The sequence below is a fragment of the Aotus nancymaae genome, unplaced genomic scaffold (genome assembly GCF_030222135.1).
Source record: "Aotus nancymaae isolate 86718 unplaced genomic scaffold, 86718_ANA_hifiasm-v0.15.2.pri h1tg000014l, whole genome shotgun sequence".
Taxonomy (NCBI): Eukaryota; Metazoa; Chordata; class Mammalia; order Primates; family Aotidae; genus Aotus; species Aotus nancymaae.
The window spans coordinates 8,963,699-8,988,328 of record NW_026988425.1 but is presented as its reverse complement, the minus strand read 5'-3'; the positions used below and the strand labels follow the sequence as shown (position 1 = coordinate 8,988,328).

General features: G+C 41.1%; 1 protein-coding gene across 6 annotated transcripts in view; it reads left to right on the top strand.

Moving 5' to 3' along the window:
* Positions 1-24,630, top strand: part of SEMA5A (semaphorin 5A) — a 493,544-nt gene that overhangs the window by 447,523 nt on the left and 21,391 nt on the right. For all 6 annotated transcript variants that reach the window (XM_064375855.1, XM_064375856.1, XM_064375857.1 and 3 more), the window contains 3 exons: positions 9,850-10,075; positions 14,390-14,608; positions 20,167-20,337. In XM_064375855.1, coding sequence (XP_064231925.1) covers positions 9,850-10,075; positions 14,390-14,608; positions 20,167-20,337 — 616 coding nt within the window. The remainder of the gene's footprint in view (positions 1-9,849; positions 10,076-14,389; positions 14,609-20,166; positions 20,338-24,630) is intronic.

Genomic DNA, 24,630 nt, shown 5'->3' with positions numbered 1-24,630 from the left:
GATTCTAATTTCTGGTTGCTTGTGGCTTATGCATAGGAATGAAATAATATTTTATATTTACATTGATCTTGTCTTCTGCGGCCTTAAAAAATTAATTACTTCTAGTAGTTTTTTTTTTGGTAGACTCCATAACATTTTATACATAGACCATCATATTGCTTGTGACTGAAAATATAATTAGGTCTTACTTTTAATATGGATGACTTTTGTTTCTTTTTCGTTCCTGAATGCACTGGCTAGAACTTCCAGCACAATCTTGAATAAAAGTGGTAAGGACAGACATCCTTGCCTTATTTCTAATCTTAGGAGGAAAGCACACAGGCTGTATGTTTTTAATAGATGTCCGTCATGGGATTTAGGAAATTTATTGGTATTCCAAGTTGATTGAGAGTTTTTATAAGGATTAATTTTGATTTTTATCCAATAATTTTTTTATCTATTGAGATTATTGTATGAGTTTACTTCTATACAGTTCATATGATGAATTACATTAATTTAATTTCAAATGCTAACCCAATCTTTCATTGATGACATAATAACCACTTGATCATGAGGTATTAACCTTTTGATATATTTTGGGGTATGATTTATTAAAAGTCTTTTTAAGAATGTTAACATCTATATTAATGAAAAATACTCACCTGCAGTTTTCTTTCCTTCTGTCTTTATCTAGTTTTGATATCAGACTAAAGTTGGCCTCATAGAATGACTTGGGAGATACTGTCTCACATGCAATTATCTGCAAATATTTTGTATATTACTGCTGGTATGTTGCAAGTTATTTCTTCCTTATCTCTTTGAGGTCTTCCTTGAACATATGGGATGCAGTTATAATTACTGTTTTGATGTTGTTGACTACACATTCTGTCATCTGTGTCATATCTGCATCAGTTTCAATTGACTGAGTTTTTTCTTCCTTACAGGTTGTGTTTTTGGACTCTTTTCATACCTGGTAATTTTAGATTGGATGCAAGACATTGTGAATTTAAACTGGCTATGTGGTAGACACTTTTGTTGTCCTAAGTATATGCTAGTGTTCTCTTTGGGGACATAATTAAGTTCTGTAAAACCAGTTTGATGGTGTTCGTGCTTGCTTTTAGTCTTAGTTACTTGGGATCAAAGCCACATTTAGTTTGTGATAATTTTTCTTCAGTGTAGAGGCAGGGCCCTTTTTGGTATCCTACCAATGCTTCTGACATTATGAGGTCTTTTACTTTTGCTCTTTGAAGCAAGCACTGTTTCTGGTCCTGTGTGGTGACACACACTGTTCCCTCTGATCTTTCCAGGCAGATCTTTCCCTACTCCTGTGTAGTTTCTTCACATGAACTTGCTGATTTTTTAAGTGAAAACCTGTGTTATCTAATTTGTACTCAATTGAAATCTTGATGGGTGATCTCTGCACATCACTGGTATATTCGCTTTGTGTAACTTTCTCCTTTCCAGTAATTTCAGCCACTTTGGCATTCTCCAGCTCCCAAACCTGTCTCCTCAGCCTCTAGCCTGTGCCCTGGTTTCTGCTCCTCATACCATGGCCTGGAAACCTTCTCAGGGCTATAGGTTGTGGCATTCATGCCTCTCCCTTGAATTGTCTCCATCACTCAGTGATAACTGGCCTTCATCACCTGAATTCCACTACCTTAAGAACCATTATTTAATATAACTTTTTGTTATTGAGGTGAAAGGGTAAATACAGTTTCCATTACTCCATATTGGAGGGAAGCAGAAGACACTCTGTGACCCTGTAATTTTGAATCCACCACCTTCCTTTACTTACCTTCCTTACTGGGTACAACTAAACTAATTTCCAGAACTTCCTGTCAATCTTTGCTCTGTTTGCCACATGCTCCTGGGAGCATGGCTCTACTTCCATGCAGACACTTGAGTGTTTTTGCTCTTTGCAAGCACAATTCAATTACTGTTATTTCTCTAATGTGGAATTGCTTTCTGTCTCAGCAGACCAAACTTAGTTACTGAAAGAGAACTGGATGACTGCATATGGAAACCACAAGTATTCCATATGAGAATAAAATTGGTTTATATATTCACTGTGGGTGAGATTAGTTTAAGGGTAATTTTTGTGCTTCACTCTAAGGATGTGGTATCAAATTCTGCTTGGGTTGTCTCCATCTCTCTACTTTACTTTTAATATATGAAATATAAGATATTTTAATTTTCTGGAAGGAAAAATAAACAGCAAAACAGGAGGTCCCACTTAACTATCTAAATTTGTTCCCCAAATGTATGCAAATTTTATCTCAATTAGGCTTATCTCTTACTTAATCAATACGATTTATCCACTTACCACATAGTGTTACTCTGTTCAAGTTTGGTTAATATAACATAAATGTGACAAAGCTCTTGCTTTTGACAAATTTGCAGTCTATTAATAGATGCGGAATTATAAATAGGCACTTAAGCTTTGGGGAACTACATGCTTTGATTCTGTAAATCAGGCATATGGTGATGGGGGTCTGAATTAGAAGAGAGACAATTAAGATGGAGATGACAGAAGGAACACAGGAACCGATGACTGTAGAACTTGGCGTAGAAGTAAGGGAGAACCGAAATGGATAAATTCCTAGACACATAATACCCTCCCAAGACTAAACCAGAAAGAAGTTGAATCTCTGAATAGACCAATAACAAGGTCTGAAATTGAGGCAGTAATTAATAGTCTACCAACCAAAAAAAGCCCAGGATCAGACAGATTCACACCCAAAATCTACCAGAGGTACAAAGAAGATCGGGTACCGTTCCTTCTGAAACCATTCCAAACAATGGAAAAAGAAGGACTTTTCCCTAACACATTTTATGAGACCAGCATCATTCTGATACAAAAGCCTGTCAGAGTCACAATAAAAAAAGACAGTTTCAGGCCAATATCCCTGATGAACATCGATACAAAAACCCTCAGTAAAATACTGGCAAACTGAATCCAGCAGCACATCAAAAAGCTTATCCATCACAATCAAGTCAGCTTCATCCCTGAGATGCAAGGCTGGTTCAACATATGCAAATCAATAAACATAATTCATCACATAAACAGAACCAATGAGAAAAACTACATGATTATCTTAATAGATGCAGAAAAGTCCTTCAATAAAATTCAACACCCCTTCATGCTAAAAACTCTTAATAAACTAGGTATTAACTTATCATATCTCAAAATAATAAGAGATATTTATGACAAACCCACAGCCAATTTCATACTGAATGTGCAAGAGCTGGAAGCATTCCCTTTGAAAACCAGCACAAGACAAAGATGCCCTCTCTCACCATTCCTATTCAATATAGTATTGGAAATTCTGGTCAGAGAAATCAGGCAAGAGAAAGAAATAAAGGGTATTCAAATAGGGAGAGAGGAAGTCTATTATCTCTGTTTGCAGATGACATGATTGTATATTTAGAAAACCCCATTGTCTCAGCCCAAAATTTCCTTAAGCTGATAAGCAACTTCAGCAAATTCTCAGGATACAAAAATCAATGTACAGAAATCACACACATTCTTATACACCAATAATAGACTAACAGAGAGCCAAATCATGAGTGAACTCCCATTCACAATTGCTACAAAGAAAATAAAATACCTAGGAATACACTTACAAGGGATGTGAAGCACCCCCTCAAGGAGAAGTACAAAACACTGTTAAAGGTAATAAGAGAGGACAAAAACAAATGGAAAAACATTCCATGCTCATGGATGGGAATAATCAATATCGTGAAAATGGCCATAATGCCCAAAGTAATTTATAGATTCCATGCTATCCCCATCAAGCTACCATTGACTTACTTCACTGAATTACATTAAAAAATACATTAAATTTTACATAGAACCAAAAAAGAGCATGTATAGTCAAGACAATCTTAAGCAAAAAGAACAAAGTTGGAGTCATCATGCTACCTGACTTCAAACTATATTACAAGGCTACAGTAAACAAATCAGCATGGTCCTGGTACCAAAACAGATATATAGACCAATGGAACAGAACAGAGGCCTCAGAATGAATGCCACACATCTGCAACCATCTGATCTTTGACAAACCTGACAAAAACAAGCAATGGGGAAAGGATTCTTTAATAAATGGTGTTGGGAAAACTGGCTAGCCTTATTCAGAAAACAAACTGGACCACTTCCTTACACCTTATACAAAAATTAACTCCAGATGGATTAAAGACTTAAACATAAGACCTAAAACCATAAAAACCCTAGAAGAAAACCTAGGCAATACCATTCAGGGCATAGGTATGGGCAAATACTGCATGACTAAAACACCAAAAGCAATGGTAACAAAAGCCAAAATTGACAAATGGGACCTAATTAAACTAAAGAACTTCTGCACTGCAAAGGAAACTATCATCAGAGTGAACAGGCAACCTACAGAATGGGAGAAAAATTTTGCAATCTATCCATCTGAAAAAGGGCTAATATCCAGAATCTACAAAGAACTTAAACAAATTTATAAGAAAAAAAACTCTATCAAAAAGTGGGCAAAGAGTATGAACAGACACTTCTTAAACAAAGACATTTATGCTACCAACAAACATGAAAAAAGGCTTATCATCACTGGTCATTAGGGAAATGCAAATCAAAACCACAATGAGATACCATCTCACACCAGTTAGAATGGAGATCATTAAAAGTCAGGAAACAACTGATGCTGGAGAGGATGTGGAGAAACAGGAAGACTTTTACACTGTTAGTGGGAGTGTAAATTAGTTCCACCATTGTGGAAAGCAGTGTGGTGATTCCTCAAGGATCTATAACCAGAAATACCATTTGATCCAGGAATCCCATTCCTGGGAACATACCCAAAGGATTATAAATCATTCTATAAAGACACATGCACATGTGTGTTTATTGCATCACTATTCACAATAGCAAAGAATTGGAACCAACCAAAATGCCCATCACTGATAGATTGGATAAAGAAAATGTGGCACATATACACCATGGAATATCATGCAGCCAAAAAAAAGGATGAGTTCATGTCCTTTGCAGGCACATGGATAAAGCTGGAAACCATCATTCTCAGCAAACTAACAAAGGAACAGAAAACCAAACACCGCATGCACTCACTTATAAGTGGGAGTGGAACAATGAGAACACTTGGACACAGGGAGGGGAACATCACACTCTGGGGCCCTTCAGGGGTGGGGGGGCTAGAGGAGGGATAGCATTAGGAGAAATATCTAATGTAGATGACAGGTCGATGGGTGCAGCAAAGCACTATGGCACATATATACCTATGTAACAAACCTGCATGTTCTGCACATGTACCCCAGAACTTAAAGTATAGTAAAAATGGAAAAGAAGAAGTAAGGGAGAACTGGCAGAGTGTCTCCCAGGTTTCTGGATTAAACGTTTAAATGGATGCTTTTGTCACAGTTGACCGGAGTACATAATACATGGGGAACATATTTGGTGAAGTTATTTATAATTAGTTTAGTAAGCATTGTTATCTCATTTTCCACCAGAATGTTAAGAACCTTATGTGCCAAATCACAATAGATAGCTTCCTGAAATCCTTTTTAAAATCATTTATCTCTTTAGTATTAAGTGCAGTGTTGTTAAAGTTCCATTTACATTTGGATAGTTACAGTAGTAGTTCTCTAGTAAATTGCAGCATACTTATTCAGTTAAGCCATATAAGTGATCACAATAGAATTAAATCACTTCATGATTTTGCTCATTAAGGTAAAACAAATTGGCCATACCATTTCTCACCATTTCATAATTTGATACTTCAAGTGAATGTATCATAATTAAACTTCAAAAAGCACTGGAAAGGAGAAGTTCTTAGTCTCATGTTAAATTTTGAACCATGAGGAAATAAGAACATAAGAACAGACTGTTTTGGCAGCTTAGATCTAAAGAAACTGAACTGATCTTCCTTAGCCTTGAGCTGTGCCTACCTCTGGGACCAACACACAGATGCCAATGCAGACACTTGAGCCAACTTCCAAACACATTTGCCACTCGCACATTTCAAAAATTAAGCTTCATCTCCATAGAAGGCATGAAGCTTGCAGTGTGGGGAACCTAAGAATTACTGATGGTAGCTTATAAATCTGCTTATGAAGATGTAGGATGTTACTAATTTATAGATAATGCTGCATTTGTTAAGACCTAAAGACCAGCACTTTTCAAACAGAGGCCCATAAACATCACGTGTTATTTGTTTGTTTGCTTGCTTGTTTGTTTGAGACGGAGTCTCACTCTGTCACCCAGGCTGGAGTGCAATGGTGCAGTGTTGGCTCACTGCAACCTCCACCTTCCAGGCTCTAGTGATTCTTATGCCTCAGGCTCTAGAGTAGTTGGGACTACAGGCACCTGACATCACACCTGGCTAATTTTTGTATTTTTAGTAGAAATGGGATTGGCCAGGCTGGTCTCGAACTCCTGACCTCAGGTAATCCACCCGCCTTGGTCTCCCAAAGTGCTGGGATGACAGACATGAGCCACCACACATGGCCAAACTGCACATGTTTTGAGTACATTTCACCAAGGAGCTCCGGGATGCTTACATGGCCAGGCTGGCTCTGAGGTAGGGAGGGAAGGGCAGTGGCTCATGGCATTCTCAATCCAGGGGTGAAAGCATCCCCATACCATAGGCGCAGGAGGTCCATGTCATGTGGTTTTCATTCCAAGTGAAAGAGATCACAGATGTGTTGTGCCTGGCTTTTCACATGATTGGGTTTATGGCATTCATTGGGGCTTTTTCATTTAAGAGGCAGCATTCAAAAGATGCCATAATAAAAGATGCTGTAAACACAAGAAAATGAAGTCATCTATCTTTCTAGTATTTGTTGATGCGGAGATGGCATAGTCCGGGAGGAATGCCTGGAGAGTATTAAATCAAAGAAACAGCAATGGTCGTTTTACGTATTTTCTGTTAAAAGCCTATGATGTCACAAAAATCCTGAGTGTTAGCCGCTAAAAAAAAAAAGAAATGCATTATGAGTAAAGAAAGCTAGTCAGAATATTTAAAACAGAATAAAATAAAGATTGTATTAGGTTCCCAGGTAAAGTTCGTGGCATGGACATACACAGTTGTTTCTGTCCTACTGGAAGCATATCAATACAATGTTGGAGGGATTGATTTTTAAAGTCATAAATGCACAAAGAAAAAAAAGGGAAGGAACCATATTGTTTATAAAAAGTACAATCTGGAAACACATAGAAGAAGCATGAATTCAAGTCTAGCAGAGGGGAACTATGCAGAAGACATGGCTGCTGCCCTGCCCTGTGACTCTTGGAAAGGCCTGTTTGCAAGGCTAGCTCTTGGCTGGCATCTGGGAATCTGGATTTCAGGAAGGTTTCTACCATTCCCAGATGGCAAGAGTGGCTTTCTGTGCTTAACCTGTCTGTACATATACTGAAAGCTTCCTTAGGGAATCTGGACTTTTGGTACATGCAATGCAAAGGTGCTTATGCAACCAGACCCCAGTGAAAACCCTGAGCACCGTCTCCGGTGAGCTTCCCAGTAGACTACCTTCCCTGTACATCATCACAGCTAGCTGCTGGGGAAACCTCAGCACATCCTTTGTGGCTCCACTGAAAGAGGACTCTTGGTTGTGCCTGGCTTTGCCTGGACTTCTATCCCATGTGCGTTCTCCCTTTGCTGATTTTGCTTTGTATTCTTTTACTATGATAAATTATAGCTGAGAACACTGCTGTATACAGAGTGCTATGGATCCTGCTATCTAATCATAGACACTGGAGTGATCTTGGGGACCCCTAACGCATACATGAAAATAATCATCTCAGTGCACACTGGAGACCCCTCAGAGAGCTCAGGAATCAGCAGTCCCGTTTTCTCTGTTAGTAGCAAAATAACATTGGATGACTTCTGTTTAAGAAGTTGTTCAGACCTCCATACCTCTCTCCCACTCCACCAAGGAGACTAGACCTGCTCTGTCTAGCAGATGCCAGGAAGCTTATTTTCTGGAGAGGGAAACAGAGGGTCTCTGGACCTCTGAGCACTGGGCTCATTTAATGGGGTGCTTCAGAACTGAGAAAGGCAGAGTAAGATAATGGTTGTTTACTGGACACTGAGAGTTCAACCGTCTTCCTCCACTTGGCTCTCAGATCCCCCATGGCTCAGCCTCCAGCATCCAGGCAAGGCACTGGAGCAGTCTTCTCAGGGGTCTCTGAGGAGTCCAGCAGGAAAGGTTGAAGATTCTGACAACATACTTCATCTAAAGATCCCAACCAGATCTGACCAGGTCTATAGACTTCTCTTTGCTCAGACCTTCCAGTTAAACTTTTTAGCCCTCCACTCTGAATCAGAGCAGAAAACAAAGAATGTTCAGACCACAGAAGATACAATCTAACAAGAAAGATAGAGATCCAAACAATCAAAGGGAATTCAGCAATTTAGAAGATAGAGAAGCTGTAGAGAGAGGCTACAACCTTAAAATAATTCATTAATGTACTCAGTGTACTCAAATCCTAATGTACTCAAATTGGAGAAAATAGTATGACCAAAAAAAATAAGAATAGCATACAGTATCAGGGAATAATCAAGAACCAAAAAAAAAGATACGAAAGGCCTTTTGAAACTTTAAAATGTAATAGATAAGATGAAAATTTCAATCATTATTTTGGAAGATAAGATTGAGGAAATCTTCCAGAAACTAGAGCAAAAGATGAAGACATGGAAACTATGAGATAAAAGATGAGAAATATAAAAATGGATAAATGAGTTTATATCCAAAAGATAAGAGATGCAGCAAGAAAACAGAGGGGAGAATGAGATGAAGTAATCAGGAATATTTCTGAGACCAAAGGAATTCATAGGTTCAAATGGTTCACCAAAAGGACCCCAACTCAAGATTAGCTCTGTGGAGATAAGTATCAAAATATGCAACTGAAAGAGGTGGAAAAATGATAGAGCAATTTTCTTATTTTACGATAAAGCTTAAACGGTGATTTAATTCTTATTTTATTAATATAATGTTAAAAATCTTTAAACCTGTGGCCACCACCAGGTGTATTATGTGTGTGGGTCTTCCCTCCAGTGAAACCCGTTGCTGTAAAATGGAGAAAGGATGTCACATTGCATCCAGTGGTCAGTCCCTGTATCCTCCTATTGACTGGGCCCTGTGTCCGCAGTAATCGTATATAGAATGCTTGTCAAATAAATCAGTAAGTGCTCTAGGCAGATTTTCATCATCTCCACCTGCCAGACCTCCAAAGCCACTGCATGCTCAGCTACCCAGGATCCTCCTACCTATGCTTACAAGGGAGGTACCTGGGAGGGAGGGAACAGGACTTACATTTTAGTGTGCTCTCAGGAGAAGCTGAGAAGGGCCTTGAAGGTGTTAGCTGGGAGATGACGGGAAAGCTTCTTATACGTAAAAAAAGTCTCTTGCATCATTTTATCCCGTGACTCCCCTACCACTCTAACACTTGGCATCTGTGATCCCCGGTCTTCAAACATCCGTTAATCTCAAACTGAATATTATGAGCTCTACAGCTCAATCTTTTAAAGAAAATAGCTAAATTTAACATCAGAATAATCAATACTTTCAGCTACTCATTTAGTGAAAGGAAGATGATTTTTATGGGATCACTGGTTTTTTTTTTCCCCACAAACAATTAAGTTTGTTGTCTCTTTCCCATTGTTGGCACTGGAGAGACAGTATGAATTCCTTTAGGAGATTATTTGAACACAGCATTCTGTTGAATGCCTAATTTAACATAAATGTGTTTTTAGTTTTGTAGAGTAGCTGTGAGTGTTGGAGCTGATGCTTTAGAGACCCTTATCTTTCCCTAAAGGAAAGGAGCCCTTCGCGAGGTTGCTTTGTTTACCCCTATGGTAACACTCGCCTGCGTGTTCTCCCCAGGAGTACCAGCCTTGCAACACCAGCCCGTGTCCTGAGCTGAAGAAGACCACGCCCTGGACTCCCTGGACGCCTGTCAACATCTCTGACAATGGCGGCCACTATGAGCAGCGATTCCGATACACGTGCAAAGCCCGCCTGCCCGATCCGAATTTGCTGGAAGTGGGAAGACAGAGAATTGAAATGCGGTACTGTTCTAGCGACGGCACGAGTGGCTGCTCCACAGATGGTGAGTAGTGGTTTTACGGGGACTGACCCACTTCCATGGAAGGGCCTTTGATCTTATCTCTAAGGTCATAAACAGCAAGGGGGCATTTTTCTTTTCGGTTATTTATGGCTTGGCAGTCTTCAAAACAGTGTTCCCCATAGAGCGCAACTGACTGTATGAAAAACTGAAAGAAAAGACCCTTACTGTAAAAAGTTAAGTTATTGAGGCGATACTATGAAATCAGGACCCCAAATAACATTATTATAGACGCAGAATCATTTGTGTGAGATTTATTTAGTACCAGAAAATGTACTGGGGATGTATCAGTTGATCTTTCATACATCTTCTGGCACTAAAATGTAAGCTGAAGAAAGGTTTTTTATTTATTTAATCCCTAAACTTCACAAAGGCAACGGAAGTACATTTCTCTTTGTACCTATAAAAAGATTTTCTGTTTTTAAAAAGCACAGTATGTGAGGATACTAGAATAGTCTTTGAAATCACTTTGCCCCTCACAATTGAGTAAATCCCTTGAATGCCACAGTAGTAGCACAGAGAAAGCCCTGAGACAGGAACCAGATCTGGCCTCTGCCTGGGCCTGACACCAAGGGGTCCTCTGACCTGGGGCAAGTCTCCTTCTCTCCCTAGAGCTCAGCTGTCTCAACTGCAGAAAAAGGAGTTGAGCCTGTTGGTCTCTAAGAGCTTTGATTCTTTGCTTTGTTCTTCATCTCTATTTTTTAGTCTCCTGTAATTGAGCAAAATCTCTTTCAAAGGAAAAGATACTAACAGAAAAGGAAATAGATACTCATAGATGGGTCTTTCGTTCACAGTTTGATGAGAACAGTGATTGTTATATCTTGCAGCCATTCTTAGATATGCCTTAGCATCTTTGCACTGGTGATCCTACCTTATTCTCCCAACATGAAAGGACAGGCACCATTTATAGAGAAGGGGTCTTATCCCAGAGTGGGTAGCCTAGACAAGTGCCACTGAGCTGGCATGCTGCCATATTGGACAGAATTTATTGTGGGATAAATTCATGGAGTTCGGTAGATCTCCTTGGTGTTGCCATGAGGAAGGCTGTAAGACAGCATGGCTCTGAATAACCGCCACCAGCTGCTCTCCTGTCACAGATCACCATGACTTCTCCTGGGAACCGGTGAACAGCCTGGATGCCTGGAGGCCCAGGAGGTGGAGCAGGAGCCACTTGCTTTACAAGTCTGCTTCCTCATCCTATTGTTCTCACTGACATTAACTCTCTCCTCTCCTCACGCCACTGCTCACTGTCATTCAGCGATTACACAAGCTCATTGTTTCTTGAAGCAAATAAAAAGAGTCTGCTTTCATATCATGTTTTATGTGAATAAACGTACAACTTAAACAAATACCACCCACCTAGAAAAATGAGTAACAAAATAATACTCTTTTTAATTTTGTAAACTCTTGTTGTATTTGGAAGAGAAGGTATATGATGAAATACCAAGAGAAAGATAACTGAGGACTTAAAGATGCACATTTTATGAAGGATGGTGGATGGTCTTGTGACTTCCACCTAGCACAGTGAGATAAAGTACAAAATTTAAATGCAAATTTTAGATATCTTTCAGAAGTTTATTCTAGTACAGGTATATCCCATGAATCCTTTTCAGGATAAGTATATGCCGCATAACTTTTTAAATGACTAAGACCCATGCAATTTTTTGGTTTTTGTTTGTTTGTTGAGACAGGATCTCACTCTGTTGCCCAGGCTGAAGTACAATGGTGCAGTCATGGCCCAGCCTCCTGGGTTCAATCAATCCTCCTACCTCAGCCTCCTGAGTAGCTGGAACTACACGTGTGCATCACCACATCAAGCTAATTTTTGTATTTTTTGTAGAGATGGAGTTTCTCCATGTTGCCCAGGCTAGTCTTGAACTCTTAGGCTCAAGTGATCTGCCAGCCTTGGCCTCCTAAAGTGTTGGGATTACAGATGTTAGTGTACCTGGCCCAGTTATTTAAGTTTGGATGTGTCCCGTATAATATTTGAGACGTACTTATCATAAGGTGCTATTCTTTTTCTGAAAGTGATATCTGACTCAGTTTCCTGTATTTTATTTGCTCAATCTGGCAATACTATCTCTATTCACTTACTCTCTCATTTCAAAACAGACTGCAAACTGTGTTTCTTATCATATTAAAGAAACAAATAGGAAATGAATGATGGTGCTTCTCTGTACATCAACTTCAGTCTCCTTTCTGAACTTACACATTTTATTCCTGCCGTTTTCAGATACATATAAAACCAGAGCTAAAATTGGTTTTAAATGTTAATAATATAAACCAAGGAAAATGTGAATACACATTTATAAAAGAGAGTCTATATTTCCTTCAAAAGTAGATTAAGGATGTGTCTTTTTTTCCATTTAAACAACAGTTTTATTTTAATTTGAGGTTTGGAATTTAACATATGAAATTCAGAATTTAAAAGTACTTTTAATAAGTGTTAAACATTTGAAGTTTGAGAAATTATCCTGATTTTTACTATTCCCCTTCAAAAAAGCTTAACATTGGATTGCTTAAATATATGAATGGCAATATTTATGTAAAATATACAATTAACATTAATATTTTATTTTGTGTGTGACTTCAATATATTTTTTAAATTATACTTTAAGTTCTGGGATACATGTGCAGAACGTGCAGGTTTGTTACATAGGTATACACGTGCCATGGTGGTTTACTGCACCCATCAACCCATCATCTACGTTAAGTATTTCTCCTAATGCTATCTCTCCCGTAGCCCACCACTCCCCGACAGCCCTGGTGTATGATGTTCCCCTCCCTGTGTCCATGTGTTCTCATTGTTCCACACCCACTTATGAGTGAGAACATGCGGTGTTTGGTTTTCTGTTCTTGTGTCAGTTTGCTGAGAATGATGGTTTCCAGCTTCATCCATGTTCCTGGAGAAGGACGTGATCTCATCCTTCTTTATGGCTGCATAGTATTTTATGGTGTATATGTACCACATTTTCTTTATTCAGTCTATCTTTGATGGGCATTTGGGTTGGCTTCAAGTCTTTGCTATTGTAAATAGTGCTGCGATAAACATATGCACCGTGGAGCTTTATCCTCCTGTGTCTTAATGGCTTTGAGTTCTAATGACCGTCTCACATTTTGGTATTGATATCTTGAAAACACCAAATGGGTCTCACTTTCCTCTCACCACATAAAATGAGGCTTGATTTTGTGCATAGTTGTTTTTTATTGATTGACCACAGAATATTGATTTATCACCAAAAGACACTTCTAATTCAGTTTCTCTGAAGAGTATCCTGCCATCCTTTCAAAACAGATTTTCTAAGTAAACAACACAGTTGCTTAACAACACCAAGAGTTGTTGGCACATTTGTCTTTTGACCACACTTCTCCAGAAGTTTACTGCGTACTTTTAGAGTTATTTGTTAAAGCTTGTGTCACATTGCCTACATTCGAGAAAATTATTGAATACTTTTTAGTATTGTGAGTGGGTAGACATTTTCATCAAAACAAACATAAATTTTGACTATGGCTAATTACATGACTTAAGTTGAAGTGCCCAGAGTACACATCACTCACAGTATGTGTTCAAAGCCTGTGGCTGTGATTCCTGCTACAGCAGCTCCCCACTCACCCCAGCACCCTGACTGCTGCTGCTGCTGCCCCTCTTGGCTCCTAGGGAAACACATTTTGTTAGGTAGTAAGCTCTCAACTTCATAGAAGCATCTGGCAAAGTCATTCAGCACTGTGTTCAGTTCTAGGGCACGAGTTCCACAGAGGTGACAGGAGTTTCTGTGGCCTGTGATACAGGAGCAGTTGGCTTGGCACCTTTCACCAGCATGAATTCACCTTTGAAAGGTTAACAGATGAAAGAACAAGTTTAGAAAATGTCTGAATTATGCTCCCCTTCCTGCAGATGGATGTCCTCCAGGGCAGGCTCTCTCCATGGTGTCTCAGGGAACTTGATCGTAGAATTCCCAAGGGAAGTGAGAAAGTTGTATTTTCTTTGTAAGAAGGTTCGTCAAAAAGTAAATGAACTACCTCTATAGGACCTATTATTTCCTGTGTAAGGACATTACTGTATTCTCAAATGGAGCTCTTAATTTCAGCTTTGTTTCGTAGTAACTGCAGGAAAGAAGCTTGAAGTATAAGAGGTTATCACCCTGCAGATTTCTGGCTGCTGAAGTATAAAAAGAGCTCAACTGAATTTGTGGGTAGTTCTAGGAGTAAGGCAGACAGCTGATACAGAATGAAAGTTAGCGTGGACTGTGGTTCCTCCGAAACTTGAAACACATCACACTTTACCTGTTTCCTTGGCAGGGCTTTCTGGGGATTTCCTGCGTGCTGGGAGATACTCTGCCCACACAGTCAATGGGGCTTGGTCAGCCTGGACATCGTGGTCACAGTGCAGCCGTGACTGCAGCAGGGGCATTCGGAACAGGAAGCGTGTTTGCAACAACCCGGAACCCAAGTATGGGGGGATGCCTTGCCTCGGCCCATCCCTGGAATACCAAGAATGCAACATCTTGCCCTGCCCAGGTAAGTGGATCGTGTAATCTACAAAAGATCTGAAAACCCAAGAGCCTTGGAGAGCCTTCTAATTTACCAGGCCTCACGCATCTCCCTGGCTTCATGTTTGAGATCTCTGTTCTTAATAAATTTCCTGGCTATGCGTGGTTGCTCATGCTGGTAATCTCAGCACTTTGTGAGGCCAAAGAGGGAGGATCGCTTGAGCCTACAAGCTCAAGCCTGGGCAATATAGACAGACCTCATCCCTACCAAAAATAAAAAATTAGCCAAGTATGGTGGTGCACGCCTGTGGTCCCAGTTATTCTGGAGGCTGAAGTGGGAAATTGCTGGAGTCCAGGAGATCAAGACTGCAGTGAGTCATGATCAGGCCACTACACTTCACCCCAGGTAACAGAGTGAGACCTTGTCTCAAAAATAAACAAATAAATAAGTGTCTTGTGTGATGTCATCACCTGTTAGATTAGCCCAGAGTGGAAAAAGTAAAGAAAAAGAAAACAAAAAATAAGAATAACGGAAGGGTTCTCAATTGCTAACCCTTTCTTTCCAGCACACCTGTAACCAAATCCTAAATCTTCCCAAGCAATATTAAGATCCTTCTCTCAGCCTTCTTTTCAGGCAAGCATGAGGCTTTAGTTGTTTGTTTGAAAAGATCTGACAGGCAGGACCACGGTGGGACCTCCCTGGGCCCTGGGCACATTTGCCTGCAGGGGCTCCTCACTCCCTAATGCATTGGGGAAAGAGAAATGCCATCTAGGCTAGATTGTGTTGATGTGTGTGTGTGTGTGTGTGTGTGTTTATTGTAAGAGAAATTAAAACATTCCTATGAACTACTCGAAGGGTATGGACTCTAGGTGTTGTGACTCATGGAAAACCTGGCCTTTCTAATGTGGTCTGGAAATATATGGGGTCTTTGAAGTGACCATCAGCTCCTTCTGGAGGCTAATCCCTTCCCAGCCACTGATGGGATTCCCAGCCCTCCCCTAGGTGGCCTGCATGTACCATCAGGTCTTCATCCAGGGTCATGGGTATCAAAGGTGCTCCCCCTGGACCCTGGGTCTGCCAAGCCAGTTCTTTGTCCCCGTGTCTTCTGTCACGAAGAGTCTACCTCATTAAGTCCTCTAAAGATACAAACTCTTCTCTCCTGTGGGCCTGGCAGAGCTGTTTGTCTGAGTCTTCTTCCTGAGACCTGGCTTTTCATTCCAGTGAATTCCCAAGCAAGCAAAGAGTCATGAAAATGAGCCGAAAGAGCCCCAGCCCAGGGCTTTTGCTCTGACAGTGCCCAAAATGCTCCTCCATCTTTCCCTTTAATATTTAAGCCCCTGTATCTGCCTTCTTCCTGCCACAGCTCAGGGTCCCTAGCACCTAAAACGTTTCCACCAGAGCTTCCCACTTCCTGCTCTCTTGTCCAGAACCCCCCTCGGAAAGTCTTTAGCCCACACATCATGGCCATCCGGAGGGCTGATCTGCAACTGGGAAGACTGCCTTGACTTTTGCCTGAAGCTCCATGAGGACAGGGATTCCTGGCATAGTCTCACTCATGGCAGCAACCTCAGCTCCCTGTAGGGACCTGGCACATACTGGAAACACCCCTCAGGGATTGTTTGTTAATAATGAGAAGACAAAGAGTTGATTAACTGATCTTTCTTCATTCATTCATGTCATTTCTCAGGAAACGTTTTTGAATAACCCACTGTGAACTATTTACAGGGTATACACAGATGCAGTGCTATGATCCAGATCCAAAAGGAACTTAGATTTTAGAGAGAAGAATCCTGGGAACAGTGTCAACCCAGTATGGTCACTGGCTACTGAGTTTATGACAACCAGATGCAGTGGGCTGGCTCCTTGGTGGTTTTCACCAAGGAGAAGTTATGGCAGCCACAGCAGGTAGGCTACCCTTAAGCTGAGTTTTGAAGGACAGAAAGGAGTTGGTGAAATTGACAAGCAGAGATGGGAAACTGGGAGGAAGGCTCATTCTAAAGTTGGGTACAACATTTTTAAAGGCATAGAATATTAACGTCTTTCTAGTAGATAGAGACAACTTTCTGAGTTTTTACAGCAAGAAACTAGCTTGTAGCAGATACTCAATGAGCATTCATTGGATGGGTGCTTGGATGGGTGGACAATGGATGGATGAATGGATAGATAATAAACATATATATAAAACTGAAAATGTAGTTTCTAGATTTGTAGCTGAGGCTCCCAATAATGTGTCTGCTCTTTCAGCTGCATGGCTCCTCCTAGGGTATCTCTGCTTGAATTTCTACAGCCTCAGGAGACTCCTCCTCTGCCCACCCAGCTTTCCCAGCCAAGCCGATGCTGAGAGTCTGGGAAAGGTCACTGAGCTGTCCTTTCCCACAGCCCCAGTGAAGCGAGTCCTCCTCTGGGGGCTGAGAGGAATCCTGTGGGCAGCCTCACTAGATTCAGGTCCATGCTGTAAACTGGACAAGGGCAGACGTCATGGGAATATCAAGGTTTTCCCACCCACCCTTTCCTCCCAGGGCTTCAGACTCCATCCTTGTTCCCATGGGTAGGACATGCAGATTCCTCCAGACACTTGGATGCTGTCCTGGTGTACAAGTGCAAAGGGTCACCACTTATCTCAGAGACACTCTATTAACATGATCTGTTGGTTATTCTCACTTTAGTTGATTCGGTGGTCAAGCCAATACTGTGTATACATAACCTTAATATGTTAAAATAACTCTGTCTTCATTTTCTTTTTAAAAACCAAGATACTGCAGAGTGTTGTGGAGTTATTCAGAGTGGCCCATGTCACCTTGCACTAGGCAGTGGGTGAGTCAGGGCTGAGTGGTGCTTCCCCTGCCGCGGAAATTCCTAAACATACGACAGGGCATAGCCCAGCAGGGAGGGTTGGAAGTGCTAGAGGTGTGAATGCTGAGCTGCACAGTCACCAGGAAGCCAGTTAGAGGGCGATTCCCGCCTCATTTAGAACACTCTGCCCTGTGAATTCACTTTTTAACCAAGTTGGGTTCAGAATGGACAATTGCAAATGGGCTGGGATGACAGAAGTGCACCATCACACCGGGCTAATTTTTATATTTTTAGTAGAGATGGGGTTTCACCATGTTGGTCAGGCTGGTCTAGGATTCCTGACCTCAGGTGATCCACCTGCTTCGGCCTCCCAAAACGCTGGGATTACAGGCGTGAGCCACCATGCCCGGCCTCTGTTTTTAATTTTTTGGCGACCCTCCACATTGTTTTCCAAGGCAGCAGCACCATTGTTCATTCCCACCAACAGTGTACAAGGGCTCCCGTTTCTCCACGTCCTTGCCCACACTCATCTCTGGTTTTTTGGATAATAGCCATTCTGGCAGGTGAGAGGTGATCTATCATTGTGGTTTTCATTTGCATTTCCCTGTTGATTCATGATGCTGAGCATCTTTTTTATTATTTTCTTATTTATTTATTTTTTATTATACTTTAAGTTCTGGGGCACATGTGCAGAGCGTGCAGGTTTGTTACATCGGTATACACGTGCCATGGTGGTGGTTTGCTGCATCCATCACTGCATCATCTACGTTAGGTATTTCTCCTAATGCTCTCCCTCCCCAATCCCCCATCTTTTCATATACTTGTCGGCCATTTATCTACAGGTTTATGATACCATACAGAGGCCAGGGATCTTCAGAACACATGGTTGGTTGTACGTCAGGCCTTGACAAAATCTAGGGCACACATTAGACCCTTCTGAGCCCCGGGCTGCCTTGTGTGCATTTAGATAGCCAAGATCTAAGATACTTGCTATGACTGCAAGTCACAATGACTTATTTTGCCTTGGCGTGTGGGGCATGCAAGGGTACCCACTGGAGGCCAGGTTCCGATTTAGGTTACAGACAGGAAAAGCTGACAGCTAGTGCTTCTTTCAGTGTGACTAGATATGGGAGAGAGTTTTTGAAAATGTTAAAGTTCTAGGAAAACATATGCCTGTCTCTTTTATTGCTGATGTTGCAGCCAGTATCAAACACTTGATCGATTCCTCTAGCTGTCTGATATACTGTATACCTTTTAGGGAAAATACTGTTGAATTTTCAAAATTTCAGATTACTTTAGAAATTCAAAAGTTTGTGTAAACTATTGAATCACAGAATCTCCGGTTAGATTGCAATCTTCTTTCTAAATTGGGTTCACATATTTTTGTTTCCTTTTTACTTTTTGCAAATTAGAATATTGTCATAAAGATGATGGTTTTGCTGTGGTTTCTTAAAAAAATGCTTTCTTTTTACCTTTGCCAATATCTAAAAAGAAACATTACACCATAATGATGTGTTCCATCATGGCAGGCATATTAAAATACAATCAAAGTTGTTCTAGCTAAACCAGTCTTACGTCCTGAATGATTCTGGCTTTCTCTGTCATGGTTGCTCCTGTTTCTTTGTGCATGCTACAGAGAAAGTTAAAATAGGATTCTCTCTACATATAGCAATAGTGAGTCTCTCCTCAGCTTTTTAATTGAGTTAGCTGTGGTTGTGATTGGTCCTTAACTCTTGATGAGGCTCTAATACCTTGTTTAACAATGTCCTGTAGCTTTGCCCTGGGACTCAGCAATAACAGGGCAGATCTGGCTAGTAAGAGAGAGGCACAGTCAGGAATTAGCTAAACAGCAAATCATATTTGACCTTGTCACAAACCTAAGCCAACATGAGGTCTTAGTTTTAGCAAGATCAGCTAATAAAGGACTGAGCCCTGAAGTCTCCCAGATTCAGGTGGGCCACCAGACCCCAGCATTCAGCAGGCCAGTCTACAGGTACCAAGAGCCCAGCCTAAAGAATTCAGGGGCTAACTGGAACAGGCAGAGACGTGTGCTGGATTATGAGCTGTCATGGGAATGGTCATTCAAGGAGCCAGTTCGGCCTCACGTTCATATTGTAAAACTGTACCCTTAATATCTAACCCGACTTATGGCTGCAGATTTTCAGATTCCTCTCTGTGGTCATTTAAACACAGCAAGTCCGTGTGGCTGTACTTCGTTTGGTTGTTTTATGCCTGAATTTACGGAGCATTCTTCAGTTACCTTCCTCATGGGACCTGTTACCTTTTCTCTATTCCACTGTCAGGGAGTAAACCATAATCTAATTAGCAAAGGAGCTTGTGACTTGAACTACGTATCCTTGGCTTTAAGTCTCATTTGACTAGTTAGATGGTGCAGATGGCAAAGTTGAGAGCTGGCTGGGGCTTTACATCAGTAACCGTGCAGGGTGGTTCATGGTTGTTCTCAGGAGCTGGAATTAGTAGGACACCTCACGCCCTCCGCTGTCATGCTTGTACATAGATACGGTCAATTTAGAAATATTTTCTGAAAGTATGAGTAAAGGAAACTGAAAAAGTGTAGGGAGGAATCTATAAAATTGGATCTCTCACCAGAAGGAAGACTCCAGATGCAGTGCCGCGAGTGGCCAGAAGCCTGGTTGTGATGTGTGCTCTGCAGCCCTCCTGGAGTGCAGATTACATTTAGCTTCCATCACTAAATGGCATCCATTTAGTAACTCCTTTAGCTTGGTTGGGATTGGATTACAGAAGTGCTGTGGCTTTGTATTCCTTCACAGTGGATGGCGTGTGGTCTTGCTGGTCCCCCTGGACAAAATGCTCAGCAACATGCGGCGGTGGGCACTATATGAGGACCCGCTCATGCTCCAATCCAGCCCCGGCCTATGGAGGGGACATCTGCCTGGGGCTGCACACAGAAGAGGCGCTCTGCAACACGCAGCCCTGCCCAGGTAAGCAGCGCCTTGCCCACTCCACAGCTTCAGGACAAAATTGGCCTCTTTCCTTAATGGATAAATGGTGTTGTTGATGATACCGCATCACAGTAAGTACTGAAAGGGGTGGACAAGTCAACAGCATGCTATTACCCTTGAAGCGACTTTAAAACATAGCATCTATAATAAAATAGTTCTCACTGTGCCATAGATTGAGAACTCGTGTTCAGAGCCTTTGGCCCGTCAATGGGAGAGTGCTAAAGGCTTCAAACACTAGTTCTGAATCTGTGGCATGGTACAACACCCAATGTCCCTAATTAGGAAACATCCCAATTTGTTCTTGACTTTGCTAATTAACATTAGTAACCCACAGGCAGCATCCTGCTGTGTTGAGGGAGAAAGTTCAAGGAAAGATGGGAACGAGCGAGCATTTGTAGTGCCCTCCCAGGTATGGAGGTCTGAGTGGGGAAACAGCCTGCAGACTTTTTGTCTCAAAGCCAGCCTGGGTGCAGCCACGTGTCTTCCAAAGATTTCCAGACCTGCATTCCAGGAATGACTCCTAAAATGTAACAAGAGGACACTAAGCACTCCTGGAGGATGCTTCATCCATGGTCAATGGACTGTAATTCAGAGATAGTCCAATTAGAGGAAGGAAAAAGCATGACATCAAATCAGTAAGCAGCAGAGCACAGAAAACGATGGAAACTGGTGATAACAAAGCATTCTTAAAGCCGATTGCCTAGTAACAGAGTCTGAAGTTTTGTTTTTAAAATCAGGGTGTGGGGAGTAGGGAACACTGCTATGAGGTGCACTGCACAGGAGCCATCCTTGGGCCTGTGGGTGTGGGAGCTCCTCCCTCCAGGCTCCCTGTGGCTGATGCAGGCGCTGGGGACTCCACCACCACCACCATCCCAAAAATAGCTTGGTTTACTGACATGCAGGAACCACCTGGAATAAAAATGAGCTACTCTTCGGGGTCTAACTTTGATATTGAAACACACACTTTTTTAGCTTCCTCCTGTGCATCTTTCTAGAAGGTTCTATGTATATTGAAAATGGCCTTGAAGCCAGATTCTCACTGTCATCCTAATAAGTGACACTTTATGCATTTCTTTTTTTTTTTATTGCATTTTAGGTTTGGGGGTACATGTGAAAAACATGCAAGATTGTTGCATAGGTGCATATGTGGCAGTGTGATTTGCTGCCTTCCTCCCCTTCACCTATATGTGGCATTTCTCCCCATGCTATCTCTCCCCAACTCCCCACCCCCCGCTGTCCCCCCACTTCCTCCCAACAGACCCCAGACCCCAGTGTATAGTGCTCCCCTCCCTGTGTCCATGTGTTCCCATTGTTAAACACTGTCTATGAGTGAGAACATGTGATGTTTGATTTTGTGTTCTTGTGTCAGTTTGCTGAGAATGATGGTTTCCAGGTTCATCCATGTCCCTACAAAGGACACAAACTCATCGTTTTTTATGGCTGCAAATATTCCATGGTGTATATGTGCCACATTTTCCCTGTCTAGTATCATCGATGGGCATTTGGGTTGGTTCCAGGTCTTTGCTATTGTAAACTGTGCTGCAATGAACATTCGTGTGCATGTGTCCTTATAGTAGCACGATTTATAATCCTTTGGATATATGCCCAGTAATGGGATTGCTGGGTCAAATGGAATTTCTATTCCTAGGTCCTTGAGGAATTGCAACAGTATCTTCCACAATGGTTGAACTAATTTACACTCCCACCAACAGTGTAAAAGTGTTCCTATTTCTCCACATCCTCTCCAGCATCTGTTGTCTCCAGATTTTTTAATGATTGCCATTCTGACTGGTGTGAGATGGTATCTCAATGTAGTTTTGATTTGCATTTCTCTGATGACCAGTGATGATGAGCATTTTTTCATATGCTTGTTGGCCTCATGTATGTCTTCTTTTGTAAAGTATCTGTTCATATCCTTCCCCCATTTTTGAATGGACTTGTTTTTTTTTTCTTGTAAATCTGTTTTAGTTCGTTGTAAATTCTAGATATCAGCCCTTTGTCAGATGAGTAAGCTGCAAAAATTTTTTCCCATTCTGTTGGTTGCCGATTTACTCTATTGACTGTTTCTTTCACCGTGCAGAAGCTGTGGAGTTTGATTAGGTCCCATTTGTCTATTTTGGCTTTTGTTGCCAATGCTTTTGGTGTTTTGGTCATAAAGTCCTTGCCTACGCCTATGTCCTGAATGGTTTTGCCTAGGTTTTCTTCTAGGGTTTTTATGGTGTTAGGTCTTATGTTTAAGTCTTTAATCCATATGGAGTTAATTTTAGTGTAAGGTGTCAGGAAGGGGTCCAGTTTCTGCTTTCTGGATATGGCTAGCCAGTTTTCCCAACACCACTTATTAAACAGGGAATCCTTTCCCCATTGCTTGTTTTTATCAGGTTTGTCAAAGATCAGATGGTTGTAGATGTGTTGTGTTGCCTCTGAGGCCTCTGTTCTGTTCCATTGGTCTATATTTCTGTTTTGGTACCAGTACCATGCTGTTTTGATTACTGTAGCCTTGTAGTAGAGTTTGATGTCCGGTAGTGTGATGCCTACCGCTTTGTTCTTTTTGCTTAGAATTGACTTGGCTATGCGGGCTCTTTTTTGGTTCCATATGAAGTTTAAGTGGTTTTTTCCAGTTCTGTGAAGAAGGTCATTGGTAGCTTGTTGGGGATAGCGTTGAATCTGTAAATTACTTTGGGCAGTATGGCCATTTTCACGATATTGATTCTTCCTAACCATGAACATGGAATGTTTCTCCATTTGTTTGTGTCCTCTCTTATTTCGTTGAGCAGTGGTTTGTAGTTCTCCTTGAAGAGGTCCTTTACGTTCCTTGTTAGTTGTATTCCTAGGTATTTTATTCTCTTTGTAGCAATTGTGAATGGCAGTTTGTTCTTGATTTGGCACTCTTTAAGTCTGTTATTGGTGTATAGGAATGCTTGTGATTTTTGCACATTGATTTTGTATCCTGAGACTGCTGAAGTTGCTTATCAGTTTCAGGAGATTTTGGGCTGAGATGATGGGATTTTCTAGATATACAATCATGTCATCTGCAAATAGAGACAATTTGACTTCCTCTTTTCCTAGTTGAATACCCTTTATTTCTTTTTCTTGCCTGATTGCTCTGGCTAGAACTTCCAGTACTATATTGAATAGGAGTGGTGAGAGAGGGCATCCTTGTCTAGTACCAGATTTCAAAGGGAATGCTTCCAGTTTTTGCCCATTCAGTATGATATTGGCTGTTGGTTTGTCATAAATAGCTTTTATTATTTTGAGATACGTTCTGTTGATACCTAGTTTATTGAGGGTTTTTAGCATAAAGGGCTGTTGAATTTTGTCGAAGGCCTTCTCTGCATCAATTGAGATAATCATGTGGTTTTTGTCTTTGGTTCTGTTTATGTGGTGAATTACATTTATAGACTTGCGTATATTGAACCTGCCTTGCATCCCCAGGATGAATCCTACTTGATCATGGTGGATAAGCTTTTTGATGTGCTGTTGTAATCGGCTTGCCAGTATTTTATTGAAGATTTTTGCATCTATGTTCATCACGGATATTGGCCTGTAGTTTTCTTTTCTTGTTGAGTCTCTACCGGGTTTTGGTATCAGGATGATGTTGGTCTCATAAAATGATTTGGGAAGGATTCCCTCTTTTTGGATTATTTGGAATAGTTTCAGAAGGAATGGTACCAGTTCCTCTTTGTATGTCTGGTAGAATTCGGCTGTGAACCCATCTGGACCTGGGCTTTTTTTGGGTGGTAGGCTCTTAATTGCTGCCTCGACTTCAGACCTTGTTATTGGTCTATTCAGGGTTTTGACTTCTTCCTGGTTTAGGCTTGGGAGGAGGCAGCTGTCCAGGAATTTATCCATTTCCTCCAGGTTTTCTAGTTTATGTGCATAGAGTTGTTTGTAATAATCTCTGATGATGGTTTGAATTTCTGTGGAATCTGTGGTGATATCCCCTTTGTCATTTTTTATTGCATCTATTTGGTTATTCTCTCTTTTCTTTTTTATTAATCTGGCTAGTGGTCTGTCTATTTTGTTGATCTTTTCAAAAAACCAGCTCCTGGATTTATTGATTTTTTGAAGGGTTTTTCGTGTCTCTATCTCCTTCAATTCTGCTTTGATCTTAGTTATTTCTTGTCTTCTGCTAGGTTTTGAGTTTTTTTGATCTTGCTCCTCTAGCTCTTTCAATTTTGATGATAGAGTGTCAATTTTAGATCTCTCCTTTCTTCTCATGTGGGCACTTATTGCTATATATTTTCCTCTAGAGACTGCTTTAAATGTGTCCCA